This window comes from Ursus arctos, unplaced genomic scaffold (genome assembly GCF_023065955.2).
Source record: "Ursus arctos isolate Adak ecotype North America unplaced genomic scaffold, UrsArc2.0 scaffold_21, whole genome shotgun sequence".
Lineage (NCBI taxonomy): Eukaryota > Metazoa > Chordata > Mammalia > Carnivora > Ursidae > Ursus > Ursus arctos.
In genome coordinates, this window is record NW_026622886.1 from 8,455,426 (window position 1) to 8,476,284 (window position 20,859).

Below are 20,859 nucleotides of genomic sequence, written 5' to 3' on the forward strand. Positions count from 1 at the left end.
TTTGTTTTGGACATCAGTTATAACACGTATACCTTTTTTCAGCATACTGAGGTGAAATAGGTTAATTTTCCTGCCAGACTGGAAGGTTCTTCAAATTCAACAAAAAAATTATGTAGCTTGCATTTTTTAAAACTATTTTTTAAAATATTTTATTTATTTTTTGACACAGAGTGAGAGACAGAAAGAAAGAGCACAAGCAGGGGGAGCGACAGAGGCAGAGGGAGAAGCAGGCTCCCCACTGAGCAAGGAGCACGATGCAGGACTCGATCCCATGACCCTGGGATCATGACCGGAGCTGAAGGCAGATGCTTAACCGACTGAGCCACCTAGACATTTTTTTTCAAATGAGGCATTGCGACAGCAACTAGGACTCAAAAAAAAAAAAAAAAAAAGTAATTCCTGCCCTGGAATTGGATCCTTCCCGTGGGAAAAGATGATAGAGAAACAGAGTTGCTGCACTACGTGGCAGGAAGCAGGCTTGTCTTGTTGACATTCGTTTTCCTCAAGTCCAGGATGGGGCCTGTGTTAGGTGAATGGCGTTCTAGAGCTGGAAGAGCCTAAAAGGTCACGCAATCTAAACTTTAAGTGTCCTAGCATAGAGGCCCGAGACCACAGAAATCGGGGGCCTGCCCAAGGTCACCAGGCCAGTGAAAGGCAGTGCTGAACCAGGCCCTATCCAGGGCACACCCCATCACAGCCCCTCTGCGGGGTGGCGTGCTATGGGGCGTCACAGCCATTCGTCAGAGTTATGAACTATAGGGAATATTCCAAAAAGCACTAAGGATAATCGGTAGATAAATCTGGGCTGAGTGGCAAAAAAAAAACCAGGGAAGATTTTAAAGGACAAGTAAATGTTTCTCCTGTCATGAATGCACTGTTTCCACAAAACTCTGCTCACCACATTGTTTCTACATAACTTTTTGGTCATTTATTTTGTTCTTTCCAAGAGTCAAATTGTCTAATGGTTAATTAAGCATCCATCCACAGGAAAAGCAAAGATTGAACATTTTAAAAGGTCTCATTCCTGAATTAGTGCTCCTTCCTGTAAGCCATCCGGAAGGTTCCAGAAAAACTGCCTACTTTTTTTTTCAAAAGGCTTCCCAAAATCATTGCCTTATTCTCAGGAGGGCTTCAAACAAAACCTCATGAAAAATCTATTAAGGCATTTTTTTATCCAGAATAAAATTCTCTTTTAAAAATTTTATTTATTTATTTATTTATTTATTTATTTATTTATTTGGGAGGAGGGGCAGAGGGAGAGGGTGAGAGAGTCCCAAGCAGACTCAGCGCTGAGCACAGAGCCCGAGTCTGGGCTCGATCTCATGACCCTGAGATCATGACCTGAGCCAAAATCAAGAGTTGGACGCTTAACTGACTGGGCTGCCCAGGTGCCCTGGGATAAAATTCTCTGAAAACTGCCTTTATCCTTTTCTTTATAAACCACTCATCTCCACAAGGTATTATTATATTTATTCACACATTTTAGGCACTTATTTTAGAGAAGTAAATGAAAAAAGTCTATTTCATTTTCCTGCATTTAAAATCAACCGCAATATATAAACAAAATATATTCTTTTATTATTATTATTCCTACTGTAGAAAAGAACGTCAAGGTGCCAGCCACGGCTGGAGCAGAATAAAGGAACGGAGAACGTCATTAGTGCTTATGGGCGACCGCTAAAAAGCTTCTCAAGGTTCTCAACAACGTGGTGGATTACCTTCTCCTCCAGTGCAGCCAGGGAGGTAACATGGGTGTTCTCCTTTTTTTCCCTAACAGTAAATACATCTCACGGAGATTTGCTTCACTGAAACTTTTATAGGGAATTACAACCTGCCTGTATCCAAAATGGATACATGATAGGTGTTTGTGAGGCTGTAACCCAGGAATGGGCAAGAGCAAGGTTACATCTTGCTTCTTCAAACCAAAAGACTGCCCAGTTCCTAAGAAAAAGTAAAGATGTGTTGTGAATCACTGCAAGGCACTTATCTATGCCTCCAGAATCCATTATAACTCATTGTTACAAATATTAGTAATTATACGTCTTAACAGGGATTCAGCCTCCACAGGTCAAGTCATGTCCCCTAGAACCTTACAATAGAAGGTAAAATCCTAAAACCATGTGGTTACTCTGGCCTCCTAACACACTGAAGACATCACACTAACTCCACCTAGAGATCATTTTCAACCAGGCTTTCCTTCCCATAAAACTGAGTAATAGTATTTTCTCCAAAGGATGATAACACGCGGAATTTACCATTGGATAGTATCTTGCAGATTACCATGGTCTTTCATCCACACTTCTCCTGTGAAAGGGTACAAATGAGGAAACTGAGTTGCTGAGCGATTAAGAAATGTTTGCTCTGTCACTCGACTAGCAAGTAAGAGAGCAAGGGAGGACAGGGTAAGAGACACAGCAAGTCTGGGCTTTAGGGTCAAACTCAGGATTAAATCTCAGCTCAGCTAACCATAGCAACACCAACCTGGGGAAGGCCCCACTTTTTTTAAAATCACAACATAGGTGTAATACTCACCTCACGGTCGAATGACAATGAAATAGGACAAAATGTAAAAAGCACACAACAATTCAGGGCACATAAAAGATAGTCGTCGCATATTCGCTTCCCTCATTTGACACATCTGTAAAAAGGAGGTACTAAAACCCACCTCATGAGGCCAGTGTGGGGATTAAATCATGCCCTGAAAGGGCTCACCATGAGTAGTTTTCTCTCCTTGCCCATGTCCTGACCCCACTCCCCACCCCCATATCGGGACTGCCTCTGTGGAAAGGTCAGTTCAGGATATTAGAAAACAACTATACAGAGAGGAAGTTTATCTTCTTATGTCAACAAGCATTTGACTTATCGACTGAATTTCATAATTGTCTCTAAGACAAAATTGACCAAAATTAAATGTTTTTCAAAGACCAAGAACAAAGCCAAAGTCCCTAGATAATTTCAGTATACCTAGAGGCATCACCTCATGGTGATGAAAGTTTGAAAACATACCAACTTCAGTCCACCCTGTTCAACCATCTACGCATTTCCTTTTTTTTTTTTTTTTCCTTTACATCAGGGGTGTCCCTTTAATTTAACCAAAGGTTAGATGGAGGGAGAACTACAGAGGGGATGGAAAGAAAAGGGAAATGAAAAACCAGTGGACAGAAACGACTGAGAAGTTTTCACACAAATCTGAGTTCTCTTTGGAAGAGATCACGCACAGTAGCGTATGTTATTTCCTGAATGCTATGAAGTTTCCAAACAGCCACTTTTGGATAAAGCTGGTGGTATCAAACTGCAGCCCCGTCTTCTCCAGCACCACCGTGCACGTACTCATCCGAGAGCAGGCGCTGGTCTAGCAGCAGGCGCTGGCAAACGCGTTTGCTCCAGCGTCAGCTCAGAGTCACCTTCACCCAAAGTGACCGTGTCAATTAAATTTCAAATACAATTCCCGAAGGAAAGCATGCGGGAAAACGTTCCTCTCGTCCTAAGGGCTGTCATTTATTTATTTATTTGTTAACTTCTTCTTTGGCTCGGTTGAACTTAACTCGATATTCACGAACATAAGGTACCCACACCGCGGGCTGTGGGAAATTCCTGTTGTTGCCGCCCTCTGAGTTTTTAGAATACTCGTTTTTAGAATGAGGTGCCCAGAATCCGGTACGGTGTGCATTTGAGAGGTACCGTGGAAGAGTTTCCGTAATAAGCACCTTTGAGTTTGCAGGCGCATAACCAATAAGGGGGGCGGGGGGGAGGAGGGCAACCAGAAAGTTAAGACACACTTTCCCTCCGTAAAACATGCATTTCTTTTTCCTAAGATTTAGTCCTGGAGGAAAAAAAAAAACAAAAACCCCAGATCAAAAATGCAAACCACCCCGGGAGAGACTCTTCGGCCAGACTCCTGGGGCGCGGGCAGCGCGGCGGGCGGGAGGGGTTGGGGCCGGGGCCGGCGAGCGCTAGCTGCCCGCCTCCTCCCGCTCGCTGCAGGGCGAAGGCGCCGACGAGGCCTTGGACTCGCCGTCGCTGTTGCACTCGGCCGCGCGCGGGGGGCGGGCGCCGGCGGGTTCCTCCGGCCCCCGGGCGTGGCGCTCCAGCAGCTCCTGGAGGTGCTTGATGTAGCCGATGGCGGCGCGGAGCGTCTCCACCTTGCTGAGCCGCCTGTCCGCCAGCTCGCGGGGCAGGTGGTCTCGCAGGCGCGCGTAGCCCTCGTTCACGCACCGCACCCGCTGCCGCTCGCGCTCGTTGCGCCTGCGGAGGAAGGCGGGCTCGAAGGCGCACTCCAGCGGCAGGGGCAGGCAGGGCGGCCTCGCGGCGCAGCCCCCGGGCGCCCGCGCCCTGCACGCGGCGTCCAGACGCCGGGAGACCCGCAGGGGGTCCCTGAGGGGGAGGCGGGGCAGGGTCCCCGGCAGGTCCAGGGGCACTGTGCGGAGGTGGTACGGCAGGGGCAGCAGGCCGGCCGGTTTACGCTTCTCCATCCCTCGCCGAAAAGCAAACAGATCGACCCAAGAGACTAATCTCTTAGAAGATGAGACTTAAAATCTTCGAAGCGTAGATGCTGGTCCATTCAGACAGTCTGGCACAGCTCGTCTGTCTTTAAAGAAGTTTCTGGTTCCAGGACAGGCTTCAGGGAACCTATGCATGATTCCTTAAATTCATTGCACTCCTCGATCATTTATAAAGATCCAGACGGGGTGATAGGCAAAGATTTAGGACCCCCTAATCCACACTTCAAACCCTGTCTTCCCCCTCTGATCTTCTTATTTCAACAGATAACAAAAGGGGTGCCTCTGCTCGGTCCCTTAGCCTGGAAATGTGAGCTCACACCAAACAGAGTAATCTTTCAAAATCACCCAAGCTTTTCAATTACTGTAATCCACCGCTCTGGGTCTTCAAGAGTGGAGGAATCTTCAAGGTTTCAAAAGAGCCCCTCCCAGGAACCCACAGACCTGGCGGCTGAGCGAAAGTTTACCAGAGGCTTTCTCCTTGAAAATCAAAACTTGACTGCCCTTTGTGGTTTCCGGCGTCCAGGGCTAATGGAAAGAGCTTTCAGACTGTTTGCAAACTTACCCTGCCCTTCCATTTCTGTGGAGGTGGAGGGAAGACCTCATCAAAGGAAAGACTGCTCCCTTGTGGTTATAAGATGTGTCAAGCAAAGGGGGAACCTCAGGGGACGCTTGAGGGTTTTCTTCTCCAAAACCCAATCTTTTAAAAACCCAATTAGACATTTTTCGAAGAGAAGAGGAAAGGGACATACCTTAGCAACGGATGTAAGGGTCCGAGTACTACGCTCCTGCTTATGTGAAACGCAGGACGTTTCGTGTGTGTGCTACTTTTTAAGAGCACATCAAAAGGTTGAACAGTAACAAACACTTTTAGCCAGTTATTTCTCACAGTGCTTACTGTAAACACAGGTTAAACACTGCTTCCCGACCTCTCCTAATCCCACCCAGGATATAAACCATTTTTCCATAGTGCAAAAAGTGTATTTCTATTGTATTCTTCTTTTTGTCTTAAAGATGCAATTTATTTTCTCCCTTGGGGGCAGGAAAGCAGCATTTGAAAGGTGAAGAGCCCCAGTTCCAGGGATAAAGGATGATGGCTTTGAAGACTTGTCTTTTTAACACACCACAAAGAAAAAAAAAAAAAAGAATAATTAATCCATCCGTGTTGGTGAAAGGCTTTGAAGATGAAAGTGTCATGAAAAATCCAGCAGTACGGGTTAATGTCAAAAAATGTGTTATCACACTGAAAATCAGATTTCTTGTTCTGCAAACCCAGCACATTAAAGGCAGCTTCTGCTTTTAAGAGTCCAATTTAAAAACGAAAAGCAAAACCCCCGACATTTATGATCAGACTTTCTACCTATTCCTCGGGAGCCAGGGTGTCGCCCTGACATGTTTTTTGACAAGTGCTACGCTTGCCTGTTTACTCTAAATGATCTGCCGGAAGCAACTGGAAAAACACCTCCATCAAGGCAAATAAAATAGAAATAATTATTCCTTTTAGGCATAAGTTAGTCACATTTGAAAAACTCCCTATGAGGCTTTTACCAGCAAACAACCTACGGTGTCACCTTGACTTCTCAGTAGAGTTGAGAACAATCCAGAGCAAGCCCTTCCAGTTGGGAGACAAGCCAACCAGAGAGGTAGAAAGACTATTAGAGGGGCGCCTGGGTGGCACAGCGGTTAAGCGTCTGCCTTCGGCTCAGGGCGTGATCCCGGCATTACGGGATCGAGCCCCACATCAGGCTCCTCCGCTATGAGCCAGCTTCTTCCTCTCCCACTCCCCCTGCTTGTGTTCCCTCTCTCACTGGCTGTCTCTATCTCTGTCAAATAAATAAATAAAATCTTTAAAAAAAAGAAAGAAAGAAAGAAAGACTATTAGACCACAGGTGCTTTGGGCCATGTTAAGGATTTTGGCCTTTGTTCTAAGAGTGATGGGAAATAAATGAGGTGTTTTAAGCAGAAAGGTGACAAAGTAAGATTTTGTTTGTCAAAAACATCCCTGTATCTGCAGACTGGAGAGGGGGGAAAGGGAGAACAGATAAGAGATACCATTTTTCTGGGTGCCTGCGTGGCTTGGTGGGTTAAGCATCTGCCTTTGGCTCGGGTCATGATCTTGGGGTCCTGGGATTGAGCCCCACCTCAGGCTCCCTGCTCAGTGGGGAGTCTGCTTCTCCCTCAACCTCTGCCCCTCTCCCACCCATGCTCTCTTTTTCTCTCTCTCCCTCAAATACATAAATAAAATGTTTAAAAAGAGAGAAAGAGGGGCGCCTGGGTGGCTCAGTCTTTAAGCATCTGCCTTTGGCTCAGGGCATGATCCCGGCGTTCTGGGATGGAGCCCCACATCAGGCTCCTCTGCTAGGAGCCTGCTTCTTCCTCTCCTACTCCCCCTGCTTGTGTTCCCTCTCTCACTGGCTGTCTCTCTCTCTCTCAAATGAATAAATAAAATCTTTTAAAAATAAATAAATAAATAAATAAATAAATAAAAAGAGAGAGAGAGAGATACCATTTTTCATCCTCAGATTGGAAAATGTAAAAATTGCTAACATCCAGAGCAGGCAGGAATTTGGGGAAGGGGCAGAAACATAAATCACTACAAGCTTTTGGGAACGTAACTATTAAAATGAATAGTGTATGTCACATGTCCTTTGACCCAGAGCTCCTACATAGATACATGCACCAGTGTGAGTTTATATGTACAACATTATCTCCTGCAGGATCGTTTGTAGTGATTTTTAAAAGGTAAAAAAGGACGCCTATCGATAGAGAAAAGAACACATCAATAGAGGGCTAATACTTTAAGAATATCATGCTGTTATTAAAAATAATGAGTTAGAGCTAGATGTAATAACTTGCAGAACTGCAGTGTGAATTTCTTTATTTCTTTATTTAATTATTTATTTTTAAAAAGATTTTGTTTATTTATTTGACAGAGATAGAGACAGCCAGCGAGAGAGGGAACACAGGCAGGGGGAGTGGGAGAGGAAGAAACAGGCTCCTAGCAGAGGAGCCTGATGTGGGGCTCGATCCCCTAACGCTGGGATCACGCCCTGAGCCAAAGGCAGATGCTTAACCACTGTGCCACCCAGGCGCCCCTGCAGTGTGAATTTAAAACAAGCTATTCTACAGGATCCATATGTCTTTATATGTGTTAATGTGAACACAGGGAAGGAAGCGGAAAGACACACAGTAAGTTTCTGTCATTGGCTGCCTTAAAAAGGTGGCATTGGGGAGAGGGAATATTGTTCATTTTTATTTATAGATCTCTCTATTGCTTAATTTGTTACAAAAGGCACATATCACTTTTGTATTTTTTAATCTAGTGAGGTTTAAAATAATAAGACAAAATATACAGACAATTCAAATGATAACCTCATTTGACCCAAACCAATAGATTTATCATTATAATGTAAAGGTCCTGGGCCAGGTTTTCTGGCTCCTTATCAATTCTGTCTCTGAGGAGTAAATATCTACAAGACTTTTGTTTTGTTTTCTACTAAGACTCATCAGAAATGGTCAGATCCTGGTTCTCTAGTGGTCTTTTTATAGCGTCCAAGTAATGTTATGAGATAGCTACATGGTTACAAAGGATGTTGCTAGTCTTATGCTTCTTTTTTTTTTTTTTTTTTAAGATTTTATTTATTTAGTTGACAGAGATAGAGACAGCCAGCGAGAGAGGGAACACAAGCAGGGGTAGTGGGAGAGGAAGAAGCAGGCTCCTAGCAGAGGAGCCTGATGTGGGGCTCGATCTCAGAACACCAGGATCATGCCCTGAGCCAAAGGCAGACGCTTAACCGCTGTGCCACCCAGGCGCCCCTAGTCTTATGCTTCTTAAAAGTGCAAGGGCATTAGGAGTAAGTAGCTTCTTCAGTGAGAGAAGCATTGTTTTGTTACATAATGTGAAGTGGGGAGGGGCCGCGTTCTTGTCACATAAGAGATTAAAAAAAAAGAGAGAGATCTGACTTCTGATTTCTCCGGGCAGTTTGGACCCAAACAAATGTTTTCTCCAACTTTAAAGATGTCTCCCATCTGGATCAGGTCTAGATACGTTACAGATTATGTCTAGAACAAGTGACAGATACACTAAACTTCCAGGGATACTTGGGACTAGGTTTAGTTGTCCTTTTTGGATCTGCTTGTAAAAGGGGAAAGGGGGATTCACTGAAGACCGGGGTCAGTAGATTCAAAGATATATCTGAGGCTAAGGAAGACCTCCACCTCTAAAACTCAGACAAGTTCCCTCATCAGCTGCTTGAAACATGTGAGATGAAGACTTTAGATGGGCTCTTCTTCCAAAATGTTTGATATCCCATTATAGATTTTGGTTTCCCAGGCTGGTGGCCCACAGGTATACGTATCTGTCTGTCCCCATATCTGCTTCTTGCATCAGCTGCCATAAGGGGAAACAGGAAAACATATGTTACAACCCATGGTAGAAATAAGATTTCTCACCGGTGTAGATAACCAAATTTCAAACTGAATAAATCATATGATTCTATTCTATTCAGTTAGTCCTTTTCTACCTCGCTCAGGTATAAGGTATATTACCATGTGCAACATCTCCCCGAGGTCTTTGGGGTACAACTAAATACTAAGACTCAGTAAGACTACTGGGGGCCACATTAGGTGTCAGATTCACTGGGAGGGATATAGATCAAGAACGATGCTTGGAGCAGGGCTGAACTAGGCATTCCACCTTCCCGGGAGTCCTTGCAATTCTCTGGGCGGCAATCTACACAGGTGCTTCTCCCAACACCCCTGTAGCCAAGTAACAGCTCAGGTGCGTGCAAAGAAGACTCACATCAGACCCACGTGTCCTGACTTAGAAGTCTCATTCCCCTCATGAGCCAGTCTCATGCCCCTCCTACCCCTTAGGAGCCAGGTCGTTCTTGGAACGACCCCACAGGCATAGCTTCCAGGGACCCTACCAGGGGCCAAGAAGAGTCTTCCCACTCAGTGAAGCCCAAAGCTACACTCCCCCATCAGGTATTTATAGTTGTGCCAGACGCCATCAACCAATCAGGTAATTGCTTTAATACAAGTAAGGTTGCCTAATGACATAGCTGACATTCTATCTTTATCAGGTTTCAGAGGACCAGAAAACAGAAAGTTAATTGAAGGTCAAATTGTCATGCAGAAGGGTGAAACCTTCATGAATCCTTTACCCTCACCATTCCATTCTATTTGAAAGATAATTTACAGCAAGATTTAAAGAACCGCAAACATTTAGGTACAATTTATTCCTAGCTTTTCTGTCCTTCTCAAACACTCTTTGCATGTTAACCTTGTCTCTGCAGTCTTTTGTCATACAACAATGTAACATTTTGCTGTAGTCAAATATATTCATCCTTTCCTTGTGGCTTTTTGTCTTTTCTCTCTTCTATAAGGCTGCCTTTTCCTGCCGCAAGTTTTGCAAGGGCTTTTCCTTGCCTGTGTCTGGCACTTTGGTATGAGTTAGAGAAAGGCACCAAACTCAGGGCTTGGAGATCGGATGGCTGACTGCACAAGTCATTTGGAGGATCAATTCCTGAACAAGGACGTCTAAATTTGGAGAAGAGCAGAGAAGGTAACATGCACTTTTAATTTCTGTAAAGAAACAAACAAAATTTGGGATTCTAATTGGGATTGTGTTAAATATATGGATGGATTTGGAGAGAGAGTTGACTTTTTGAAACATTGAATCTCTCCTGTACAGACCTAGAAGAATTCATTCATTCGGGTCTTTTTTTTTTTTTCTTGCCCTTTAATGAGGTTTTCACAGATTTCTTAGTACACTAAGAAATTATGTGTTTTCTAACATGTCTCTTACGTTTATTTCAAGACGTTTCATAGGTCTGGTTGCTATTGTGAATAGAAATTTTTTCTAGTTTTTGAAGCTATTGATTTAATGCACATTAATCTTTAATCCAGTCATTTCACTGACGTCTTTTTAGTCCTACTGGCTGTTAATTGAGAGAAAATCTACATGGAGTGAAATGTACTTATATTATATATACAATTCAGTGAGTGTTGACAAATGTTTCACTTGTGAAATAATACCTAGCTCAAGATAGTTCTAATAGTTATTTTCTAAAAATGATTTTCTAGGATTTTTTTTTAAAGATTTTATTCGTTTATTTGAGAGAGAGAGAGAGAGAGCAGCAGAGGGAGAGGGAGAAGCAGACTCCCCGCTGAGCAGGGAGCCTGGATGTGGGACTTGATCCCAGGACCCTGAGATCATGACCTGACACAAAGGCAAACACTTAACTGACTGAGCCACCCAGGCGCTCCAATTTTCTAGGATTTCATAACTATAATCATATTGTTTACTAACAATGATAGTTTTGTTTCTTCCTTTCAATGTAACTCATTTATTTTCCTTATTAAATTTCACTGCCTAAGATACCCAGTACAATGCTAATTGTGCCAGGAGTAGCTGACATCCTTGCATTTTTTACGGGAAAGCTTCTAATATTCCACCATGGATGAGATATTCTTTATTGAATTAAGGACATTTTCTCCTACTCTTAGTTTGTTAAGGGTATTATTAGTATTTAATGGCTATTAAGTTTTATCAAATGCATCTATGAAAATAATCACGTATATTTTCTTCTTTAATTTAGTATTGCAGTGAAATGTGATCATAGATTTGCTGTAGTTGAGCTGTCTTGCATTCCTGGGATTGAACCTTTCTATGAAGTCATAATTCTTTTAGTACACTGCTTGATTCAACTTGTTAATATTTCATTTAGAAATGTTGTTTCCAAAGTCCCAAGTTGCATTGGTTCCTAGTTTTAATTTCTTGTACTCTCCTTTTCTGGTACTACGATTATTTCAAACTCTTAAAAATAAACTGAGTAGCTGTCTATCTATTTCTAGGCTCTGGAACCATTTGTAAAAGGTAGAAATTATCTATTCCTTGAAGATTTAGTAAAAACCCATCTTAAAAGCCACATGGAACTTCTTTAGAGATAAATTTTCAGTTACTTTTAAAATTTATTTTATCATTACTGTTGGAATTTTTGGAGGCCATTACTAATGTTCTTACCAATCCCCTCCCCCAGTTTCCACCCTCCTTCAACGGCAACTACTCTTCCTTTGTGTATCATCCTAGAATCACAGTCTAGTTTTTGCCCCATAAAAATCTCTAAAATAGATCAGAATGATACTTTAGTTAAATGAACCCCAGAACCTGGTGGGCTAGGATTAAAAACTCATTCCCGGTTCTTTTCCTTTCTCTAATGAAGACCGTTCCAGTATAGCTGGCTGGAGGTTATGTAATCAAATAATCACGAAAGAATACTGTAAATTTAAAAATACCCCTCCCATTATCAAATTGCTGTAAGTTAAAACCCAAAGTTTAAATAACCTCAGCTTAGAGGTTCAAATTTGAAGGTAACAACATGAAAAAGTCTTTGGTTAAACTCCACAGATCATTCCTCCTAATTTCTCCCCCTACCTTTTTTAAAAATTTAAATTCAATTAATTAACATATAATATATTATTTGTTTCAGGGGTACAGGTCTGTCTTATATAACACTCAGTGCTCATAATAACACACACCCTCCCCAATGTCCATCACCCATTTGCCCCATCCCCTCACCCCCCTCCCTTCAGCAACCCTCAGTTTGTTTCCTAAGATTAAGAGTCTTCTATGGTTTGTCTTCCTCTCTGATTTCATCTTGTTTCATTTTTTCCTCTCTTCCCCTATGATCCTCTGCCTTATTTCTTAAATTCCACATACGAGTGAGACCATATGATAATTGTCTTTCTCTGATTGACTTATTTCGCTGAGTGTAATACCCTCTAGTTCCATCCATGTCGTTGCAAATGGCAAGATTTTATTTTTTGATGGCTGAGTAATATTCCATTGTATATATACACCACATCTTCTTTATCCATTCATCTATCAGTGGACATCTGGGTTCTTTCCATAGTTTGGCTATTGTGGACACTGCTGCTATAAACATGGAGGTGTGTATGCCCCTTCGGATCACTACATTTGTACCTTTTCCTCCCAATTTCTCAATTCTCTCAGACTCAGCCTGAAGGGTCTTACTCCAAAGCCTAGGCAGAGTCAGGGTTCCTTCATCAGTTACAGCTTGGGTCCTCCTCCACTGAAATGAGTATGGTTCCTTCGAGTCTAAGAAATTGAATTCATTCAGTGACACATGTATTCTACTTCTGGGGTCTCAAGAGTTAACAGAACACACAGGATTATGTCCGCTCTTGTTGTGCACCCACTACATTTAGAAAATAAGTCATTCTGCACCTCGTAGAGGAGTGAAACCAAGTCCAGCACACCTCTGAGATATTGCAGATCAATTCCGGACCACCACAATAAGGCGAACATCACAATAGAGCGAGTCAGATGAATTTTTCTCAGTGCATATAAATGTTGCATTTACCCTATACTACAGTCTCTCTCTCTCTCTTTTTAAAGATTTCATTTATTTATTTGACAGAGAGAGAGAGCAGGAGAGCACAGGCAAGGGGAGTGACAGAGGGAGAGGGAGAAGCAGGCTCCCCGCTGAGCAGAGAGCTGGATGTGGGGCTTGATCCCAGGACCCTGGGATCATGACCTGAGCTGAAGGCAGACGCTTAACTGACTGAGCCACCCAGGTGCCCCTATACTATAGTCTTTTCAGTGTGTAATAAACAGCATCATATGTAAAAAAAAAAAAAAAAACAATGTACATACCTTAATTAAAAAATACATTATTGTGGTGCCTGGGTGGCTCAGTCGGTCAAGCATCTGCCTTCAGCTCAGGCCATGATCCCAGAATCCTGGGATCGAGGCCCAAGTTGGACCCCTTGCCCTGTGGTGAGTCTGCTTCTCTCTGTCCCTCTGCTCCTTTCCCCACTTGTGCTCTCTCTCTCTCTCAAATAAATAAAATCTTTTAAAAAAATAAGTAAATAATACATTATGCTAGGGCGCCTGGGGTGGCTCCGTGGGTTGAGATGTCCGACTCAGCTGGGATTTCATCTGGGATCATGATCTCGGGGTCATGAGATTGAGCCTAGTGTCAGGCTCTGCACTCAGTGTGGAGTCTGCTTGAGATTCTTTCTCTTCCTCTCCCTCTGCCCCTCCCCCTGCTGTGTCTCTAAAATAAATAAATGAAATCTTTTTAAAAAATATGTTATTGCTAAAAAAATGCTAACCATCATCTGAGCTCTCGGTGAATTATCCTCTTTTTGCTGCTGGAGGGTCTTGCCTCCATGTGGACGGCTGCTGACTGATCAGGGTGGTGATTGCTGAAGGTTGGGGTGGCTCTGGCAATTTCTTAAAATAAGACAACAATGCAATATGCCACATTGACTCTTCTTTTCATGAACGATTTCTCTATAGCACGTGAAGTCGTTTGATAGGATTGTAGAATTTCTTTCAAAATTGGTGTCAATCCTCTCGAAACCCTGCTGCTGCTTTATCAAGTGTGTTGATGTAATATTCTAAATCCTTCGTGTTCAACAATCTTCACAGCATCTTCAGGAGTAGATTCCATCTCAGACACTGTCTTTGTTCATCCATAAGAAATATCTCCTCATCCGTTCAAGTTTTATCATGAGATTACAGCAATCCAGTCCCATCTTCAGGCTCCGCTTCTCATTCTAGTTCTCTTGCTGTTTCTACCACGTCCGCAGTGACCTCCTCCACTCCAGTCTTGAACCTCACAAAGTCACCCATGAGGGTTGGAATCAGCTTCTTCCAAACTCCTGTTCATAGTGCTATTTTGACCTCTTCTAATTAATCAGGAATGTTCTTAATGGCATCTAGAATGGTGAATCTTTTCCAGAAGGTTTCAGTTGACTTTTTCCAGATCCATCAGAGGAATGACTGTTTATGGTAGCTATCGCCTTATGAAAAGTATTTTTTTTTTTTTAATTTCAAGTAGGCTCCACACTGGAGGGGGCTTGAACTCATGACCCTGAGATCAAGACCTGGGGTGAGATCAAAGAATCAGACGCTTAACCGACTGAGCCACCAGGCACCCCCAAAATGTATTTCTTAAATAGTAAGAATTGAAAGTTGAAATTACTCCTTGACCCATGGGCTGCAGAATGGATGTGGTGTTGGCAGGCATGAAAACAAAATTAATCTGTTTGCCCATCTCCATCAGAGCTCCTGGGTGACCAGGTGCATTGTCAATGAACAGTCATATTTTGAAAGGAGCCTTTTTTTCCCCCTAAGCAGTAGTTCTCAACAGTGGGCTTAATATATTCAGTACACCGTGTTATAAACCAATGCTTTGTTGCTCCCTTCATAGAGCACAGGCAGAGTAGATTCAGCAGCATTCTTTTTTTTTTTTCTTTTAAGGTTTTATTTATTTGACAGAGAGACAGCCAGCGAGAGAGGGAACACAAGCAGGGGGAGTGGGAGAGGAAGAAGCAGGCTCCCAGCAGAGCAGGGAGCCCAATGCGGGGCTCGATCCCAGGACTCCGGGATCACGCCCTGAGCCGAAGGCAGACGCTTAACGACTGAGCCCCCCAGGTGCCCCAAGAGCAGCATTCTTAACTTCCCTAGGACTCTTGGACTGGCACATGAGCACTGGCTTCAACTTAAAGTCAGCAGCTGCTTTGCCCCTAGCAAGAGAGTCAGCCTCTCCTTTGAAGCTTTGAAGCCAGGCATTGACTTCTCCTCTCTAGCTCTGAAAGTCCCGGATGGCATCTTCTTCCCATAAAAGGCTGTTTTATCTACACTGGAATCTGTTGTTTGGCGCAGCCTTAATGATCTTAGCTTGATCTTCCGGGTCACCTGCTGCAGCTTCTCCATCAGCCCTGGCTGTTTCCCCTTGCACTTGTATGTTATGGAGACACCTTCTCTCCTTCAACTTCATAAAGCAACCTCTTCTAGCTTCAAACTTTTCTTCTGCAGCTGCCTCCCCTCTCTCAGCCTTCACAGAATTGAAGAGGGCAAGGGCCTCGCTCTGGGTTAGGCTTTATCTTTTTTATTTTTAATACTTTTTTTATTATATTATGTTAGTCACCATACAGTACATCCCTAGTTTTTGATGTAAAGTTCATGGGTTAGGCTTTATCTTAAGGGGATGTTGTGGCTGGTTTGATCTTCAATCCAGACCACTCCAACTTTCTCCGTATCAGCAATAAGGCTGTTCCACTTTCTTATCATTTGTATGTTCACTAGAGTAGCATTTTTACTTTCCTCCAGAAACTCTTCCTTTGCATTCACAACCTGGCTAACTGTTTGGCTCGAGAAGCCTCACTTTCAGCCCTGTCTCAGCTTTTGACATGCCTTCCTAAGTTGAATTGTTTCTAGCTTTTGATTTAAAGTGTTCACTTGAACACTTAGAGGTTATTAATTCATCTAATTTCAATATTGTTGTGTCTCAGAAAATAGGGAGGCCCACGGGGAGGGAGAGAGAAGGGGGAACAACCAGTTGGTGGAGCAGTCAGAACTCACACAATTATTAAGTTTGCCATCTTACATGGGTGAGCTTTGTGGCACCAAAAAAACCTGCAGTAGTAGCATCAAAGATCACTGATCAGGGCGCCTGGGTGGCTCAGTTGGTTAAGCGTCAAACTCTTAATCTCAGCCCAGGTGTTGATCTCAGAGTTGCAAGTTCAAGGCCCATGTTGGGCTCCATGCTGGGCATGTTAGCTTACTTAAAAAAAAAAAAAAAGATCACAGGTCACCATAACAAATATAATAATAATGAAAACTTAAAAATTTATTATTATTATTATTATTATTTTGAGAGAGAGCACAAGCAAGCACAGGAGGTGGGGAGGGAACAGAACGAGAGGGAGAATCTTAAGCAGGTTCCACGCGCAGCACCGGGCGTGACATTGGGCTCAATCTCACAACCCTGAGATCATGACCGGAGTGGAAATCAAGAGTCGGATGCTTAACTGACTGAGTCACCCAGGTGCCCCAATCTTTTGAAATATTGAGGGTATTACCAAAATGTGACACAGAGACATAAAGTGAGCAAATGCTGTCAGAAAAATGGCACCAATTGACTGGGTGACCTAGGGTTGCCACAAACTGAAATTTGTAGTATCAGCAGGGTGCAATAAAATGAGGTATGCCTGTTCTTGGACATTAACCCTAAAGAAATAATGTTGCAAATACGGGTGCTTAATCTTTCATACCTGTGCAACGTTTCCAAAGCTCTGAGCAGAAAATCAGAGGAAGGCAGCCTCCTTCAGAGTGGCCACCAAGTACTACCCCAAGACTCAGTTGCTCAAGGCAAGAAGTATTTGTTTCGTTCTTGAGCCTGAAGGGCAATGATTTAGGCTGAGCTCTAGTAAAGTCTAGTATGGCCAACTCAGAATCAAGGGGCAGAAGAAAAGAACTCTAGGTGATACTGGGATGAACTGTAAAGTCACCTTGCAAAGGGCATGGTTACACGGAGGAGTGCCAAACTGGAGTCATTAACACAGTCACTCTATTTTACTCTCTTGCCCTAAAATAATTCCACAATTTGAAGTAGGCACATTTTAGAGGTTCAATAACCACATGTGGCTAATGGCTACTGTGTTAGAATATACAATTCTACTGTCATTGGCCTCCTTTCCAGTCTTCAAACCTGCCAGACATTCTTCTGCCTCAGGACCTTTGCACTTTCCCTTACCTCTGACTAAAACTCTCTTCTTCGGATGTGCATATGAATCACTCTCTCACTTCCTTGGTTCAAATTTCACCTTTCCAATGGTGATTTCCTTGTCTATCCTATTTTAAATTGCAGGCCCTATCTTTGAGCACTTTCTTCCCTGCCATACTTTTTCATGGTATTTATTGCCATCTGGATGTTATATATTTTAATTAGCTACTTGTTTATTATATCTATTCCTCCACTATAATGTAAGCTCTGTAGGGACTGGCATTTTTTGTTTGTTTGTTTGTTTTGGTTTTTTGCCCATTTAATTCACTACTGTATCCCCAGTGCCCAGAGCAATACCTGGCATATAGTAGGTACTCAACAAATATTTATTGAATAAATTCTAGTTTTCCCGTGCCTTTCTGCAAATATTTTATAAAGAAACAAGTCAGTTAGAATTGATGCAATAAATTATAATTGTTCCAGGCTTAGGGGGAGAATTTCAAGAATGCCAAAGAACAGGTTTATCCACAAAAAGTCTTATTTCCAGACTCTTCCTAACATGAGAGATCAAAAGCAGGATTTTATACCTTAATTAGGGTCGAATGAAGAAAAAAAAAGATATCCTGAGCGGCCCAAATTAGGCCCCAATTTACCCGTTCTTGCCCGTGTCTTTAGTGCTGGAAGATAATTTTCCATCCAGCAAAAATGTGAATGGTTGTTATCTGGTTTGTCTTATCTACACTTATCTCTAAGGTTCACTCTTTGGTTGCAAACCAACATCTCTGTTTCACAGTCATTTGAATACTTGGGTCCTAAAGGAACAGCTACACTCTTTATTTCTATGTGTCTGATTGGTCAGTAATTCTCCCATTGCTTTTATTTTTTTAATTTTTTAAAAGATTTTATTTATTTATTTGACAGAGAGCGAAACAGCCAGTGAGAGAGGGAACACAAGCAAGGGGAGTGGGAGAGGAAGAAGCAGGCTCCCAGCAGAGCAGGGACCCCAGTGTGGGGCTCGATCTCAAGATCCTGGGATCAGGCCCTAAGCCAAAGGCAGACGCTTAACGACTGAGCCACCCAGGCGCCCCTCTCCCATTGCTTTTATTGTTTTATTGGCCGCTTGGTGTCTCCGTAGAGTCCTCCTAAATCAGCTCCTTAGGCAACCTTTGGGCGTTCATTTCTCTGTATGTCTCCAAGTAACGCCATATACAGGGCACCTGGGTGGCTCAGTTGGTGAAGCGGCTGTCTTTGGCTCAGGTCATGATCTCAGGGTCCTGGGATCAAGCCCCGCATCAGGGGGAGCCTGCTTCTCCCTCTCCCTCTGCCTCTCCCCCCCCACCCCCACCGTGTTCTCTCTCTCTCTCACTCTGCTGCCTCTCTCTCAAATAAATAAATAAATAAATAAATAAATAAATAAAATCTTTAAAAAAGTGATCTGTGAGTTAATAAGCATAGTTTAGAATTATGCCAGTTTGACTTTCACTTATTAATCAAATATTTGTTGAACACCTAGTATATGTCAGGTATTGTGCCGTCTCATATAGCATTAAATCAGATAGACATGGATCTTGTTCCCCAAACTTAAACTCTACTTGGGAAGACAGAAAATTAACCAACTAATTACAATAAAGATTAAGAATGATGAGAGAGCATACAGTGACCTACTCTAAATTGACTTTTTGAAGATTTTTACATACAGTAAAACTCACCAATTTCAAGGGTACTGTTCGATGAATTTTGACAAATGTATACCATTGTGTAACCACTATCAGAATCAAGATGATTTTCATCACACCTAAAAGTTTCCCCATGCCTCTTTGTAGGCAATCTCATCTCTCCTACTCATCCCCAACTCCTGACCATCACTTCTCAGCTTTCTATTACTATAGTTTTGCCTTTTCTAGAATTTTATATAATTCTTTTGTGTATGAAAGATGACATTCATCCACACTAGGGATGTCGCTAGCTTGCTCCCTTTTATTGCCGCGTGGTATTCCACTATGCAGATGTGCTCCCATTTGTTTATTCATTCTCCGGTTGGGCTGTTTACATTTTTGCACTATTACAAATACAGTTTCTATGAGCATTTTGCACAAGTCTTTGTACATATGTTTTTATTTTCTCTTGGGTAGATACCCACGAATGTAATTACTGAATTGTATGGTATAAGAAATTGCTAAGCTGTTTTCTAAAGTGGCTGTAGCATTTGGCATTCCCACCAGCAAAGTGGGAGGGTTCCAATTGTTCTGCATCTGCACCAACACTTGTTGTTGTTAGTCTTTTAACCTTTGCTCACTCTAGTAGGTGTGTAGTGTTACCTTATTGTGTTTTGATTTGCATTTCCCTAATAACTAATTATGTTGCTGATCCTTTTGTGTACTTAATTGCCACCCATGTATCTTCTTTCGTAAAGTGGCTGTTCAAGTATTTTGCCCATTTAAAAAGTTTGGGTTCTTTGCCTCCTTATTATTGAATTTAAAGGGTTCTTTATATATTCCAGATAAAAGTCCTTTGTCAGATATTTGTTTTGCAAATATTTTATACCCATTTCTGGCTTGACTTCATTTTGTCAACAGTGTCTTTTGAAGACAAAAAGTTTTAATTTTGATGAAGTTCAATTGTAAATTTTGTAGTGGTTCTTGATGTCCTATCAAAGTTACAAAGATTTTCTCCTATATTTTCTTCTTTAACTATTACAGTTTTAGGTCTTACGTGAATCTATGTAATCATGATTTTTTTACATGATTTTTACATCTCTGGAATTAATAACGTTGTTCGAAAAGAATAGGAATGGAAAACTGTAGTGAAATTATTCAGCGTTTTATAAAACACACCATTATTCTCTAGGTCCCAGGTTTGAATTTGGCATTTTAGGGAATACTGTGTCTCATTTACTTGTAATATGACAACTTTCTTGACTTCTATTTGTTGTCAACAAGAGAGCAAAACCAATATGACCTGTCAGTGTTCAGTGATTAGTTCCGTCATCTGGAATGTGCTTTCTTTTTATGAGGAGGGAAGGGTAACACCACCCTCACCTCTCATCCAAAACACGGTGTGTGCGTTTGCCTGTTTACCTGGGATTGAATTTGCAAAACTCACCACTGGACTACAAGATATTCAAGGTCAAGACCTATGTGTTATTTCGTATTTCTATGTTTGAGACGTAATTCAGTAATTGTTTTGTGAATGAAAGGGGGAATTCCTGGGTCTCTGCTGTTCTGCTGGTGTCTGGAATTTACCAGGCAGTTTGTTGTAGTTTTAATGTCCAGTCCTCACAAACTTGACTTTAGAGAAAGATGATCCCATCTCAGTATTCCTAGAGTTTAGCACAGTGCTTGGCATACAGGAGAGAAGAAGGGCAAAGAGATGAGGGGAAGAAAATTTGTACAAATCCCACACCACCATTTATGACTTGAAGCAGGGAAACTGGGCAACCTTCAGGTGTAACATAAGGTGAAAACTATTCAAGATAGACTCCCAATTCCTCCGGGGCAACAGCGCCAAAATCTTTGGGCTAAGTCCCTTACTTCGAATCTTTGGGGCTTGCGTGGACCCACGCGTCCCTAGTAGGAGAATGCTAAGAAGACCGAAACCTTGAGTCTGAGGATTTAGGGGACTCAGAACCCACTTGCTACTTGCACAGTAGCCCCTGGTTGCGTAGCAACGGTGGGTCGATAGCTCGGCGCTCGACGCAATCTAGCCAGCCTGAGACGCGGCGCTCCCAGCGGAGCCTCTCGCGGCCAGGCACCCTCAGGCCCGGGTCCCCGCGGTGCGCACGCGTAGAAGGGGCTCGGCTGGGGGAGGGGTGCCGGAAC

At 42.7% G+C, this 20,859-nt stretch overlaps 1 protein-coding gene across 1 annotated transcript; it reads right to left on the reverse strand.

The window, feature by feature from the left end:
• Positions 1-1,241: 1,241 nt before the first annotated feature.
• On the reverse strand, positions 1,242-5,076 carry ASCL4 (achaete-scute family bHLH transcription factor 4). The gene has a single exon (XM_026499732.4). It carries the CDS (start codon positions 4,470-4,472, stop codon positions 3,954-3,956), a length of 519 nt encoding a protein of 172 aa, XP_026355517.2. The 5' UTR covers positions 4,473-5,076; the 3' UTR covers positions 1,242-3,953.
• Between the last annotated feature and the right edge of the window lie 15,783 nt (positions 5,077-20,859).

Excerpts from the sequence above, each read along its gene's own strand:
- ASCL4 (XM_026499732.4), bottom strand. The coding sequence starts at position 4,472 with ATGGAGAAGCGTAAACCGGCCGGCCTGCTGCCCCTGCCGTACCACCTC.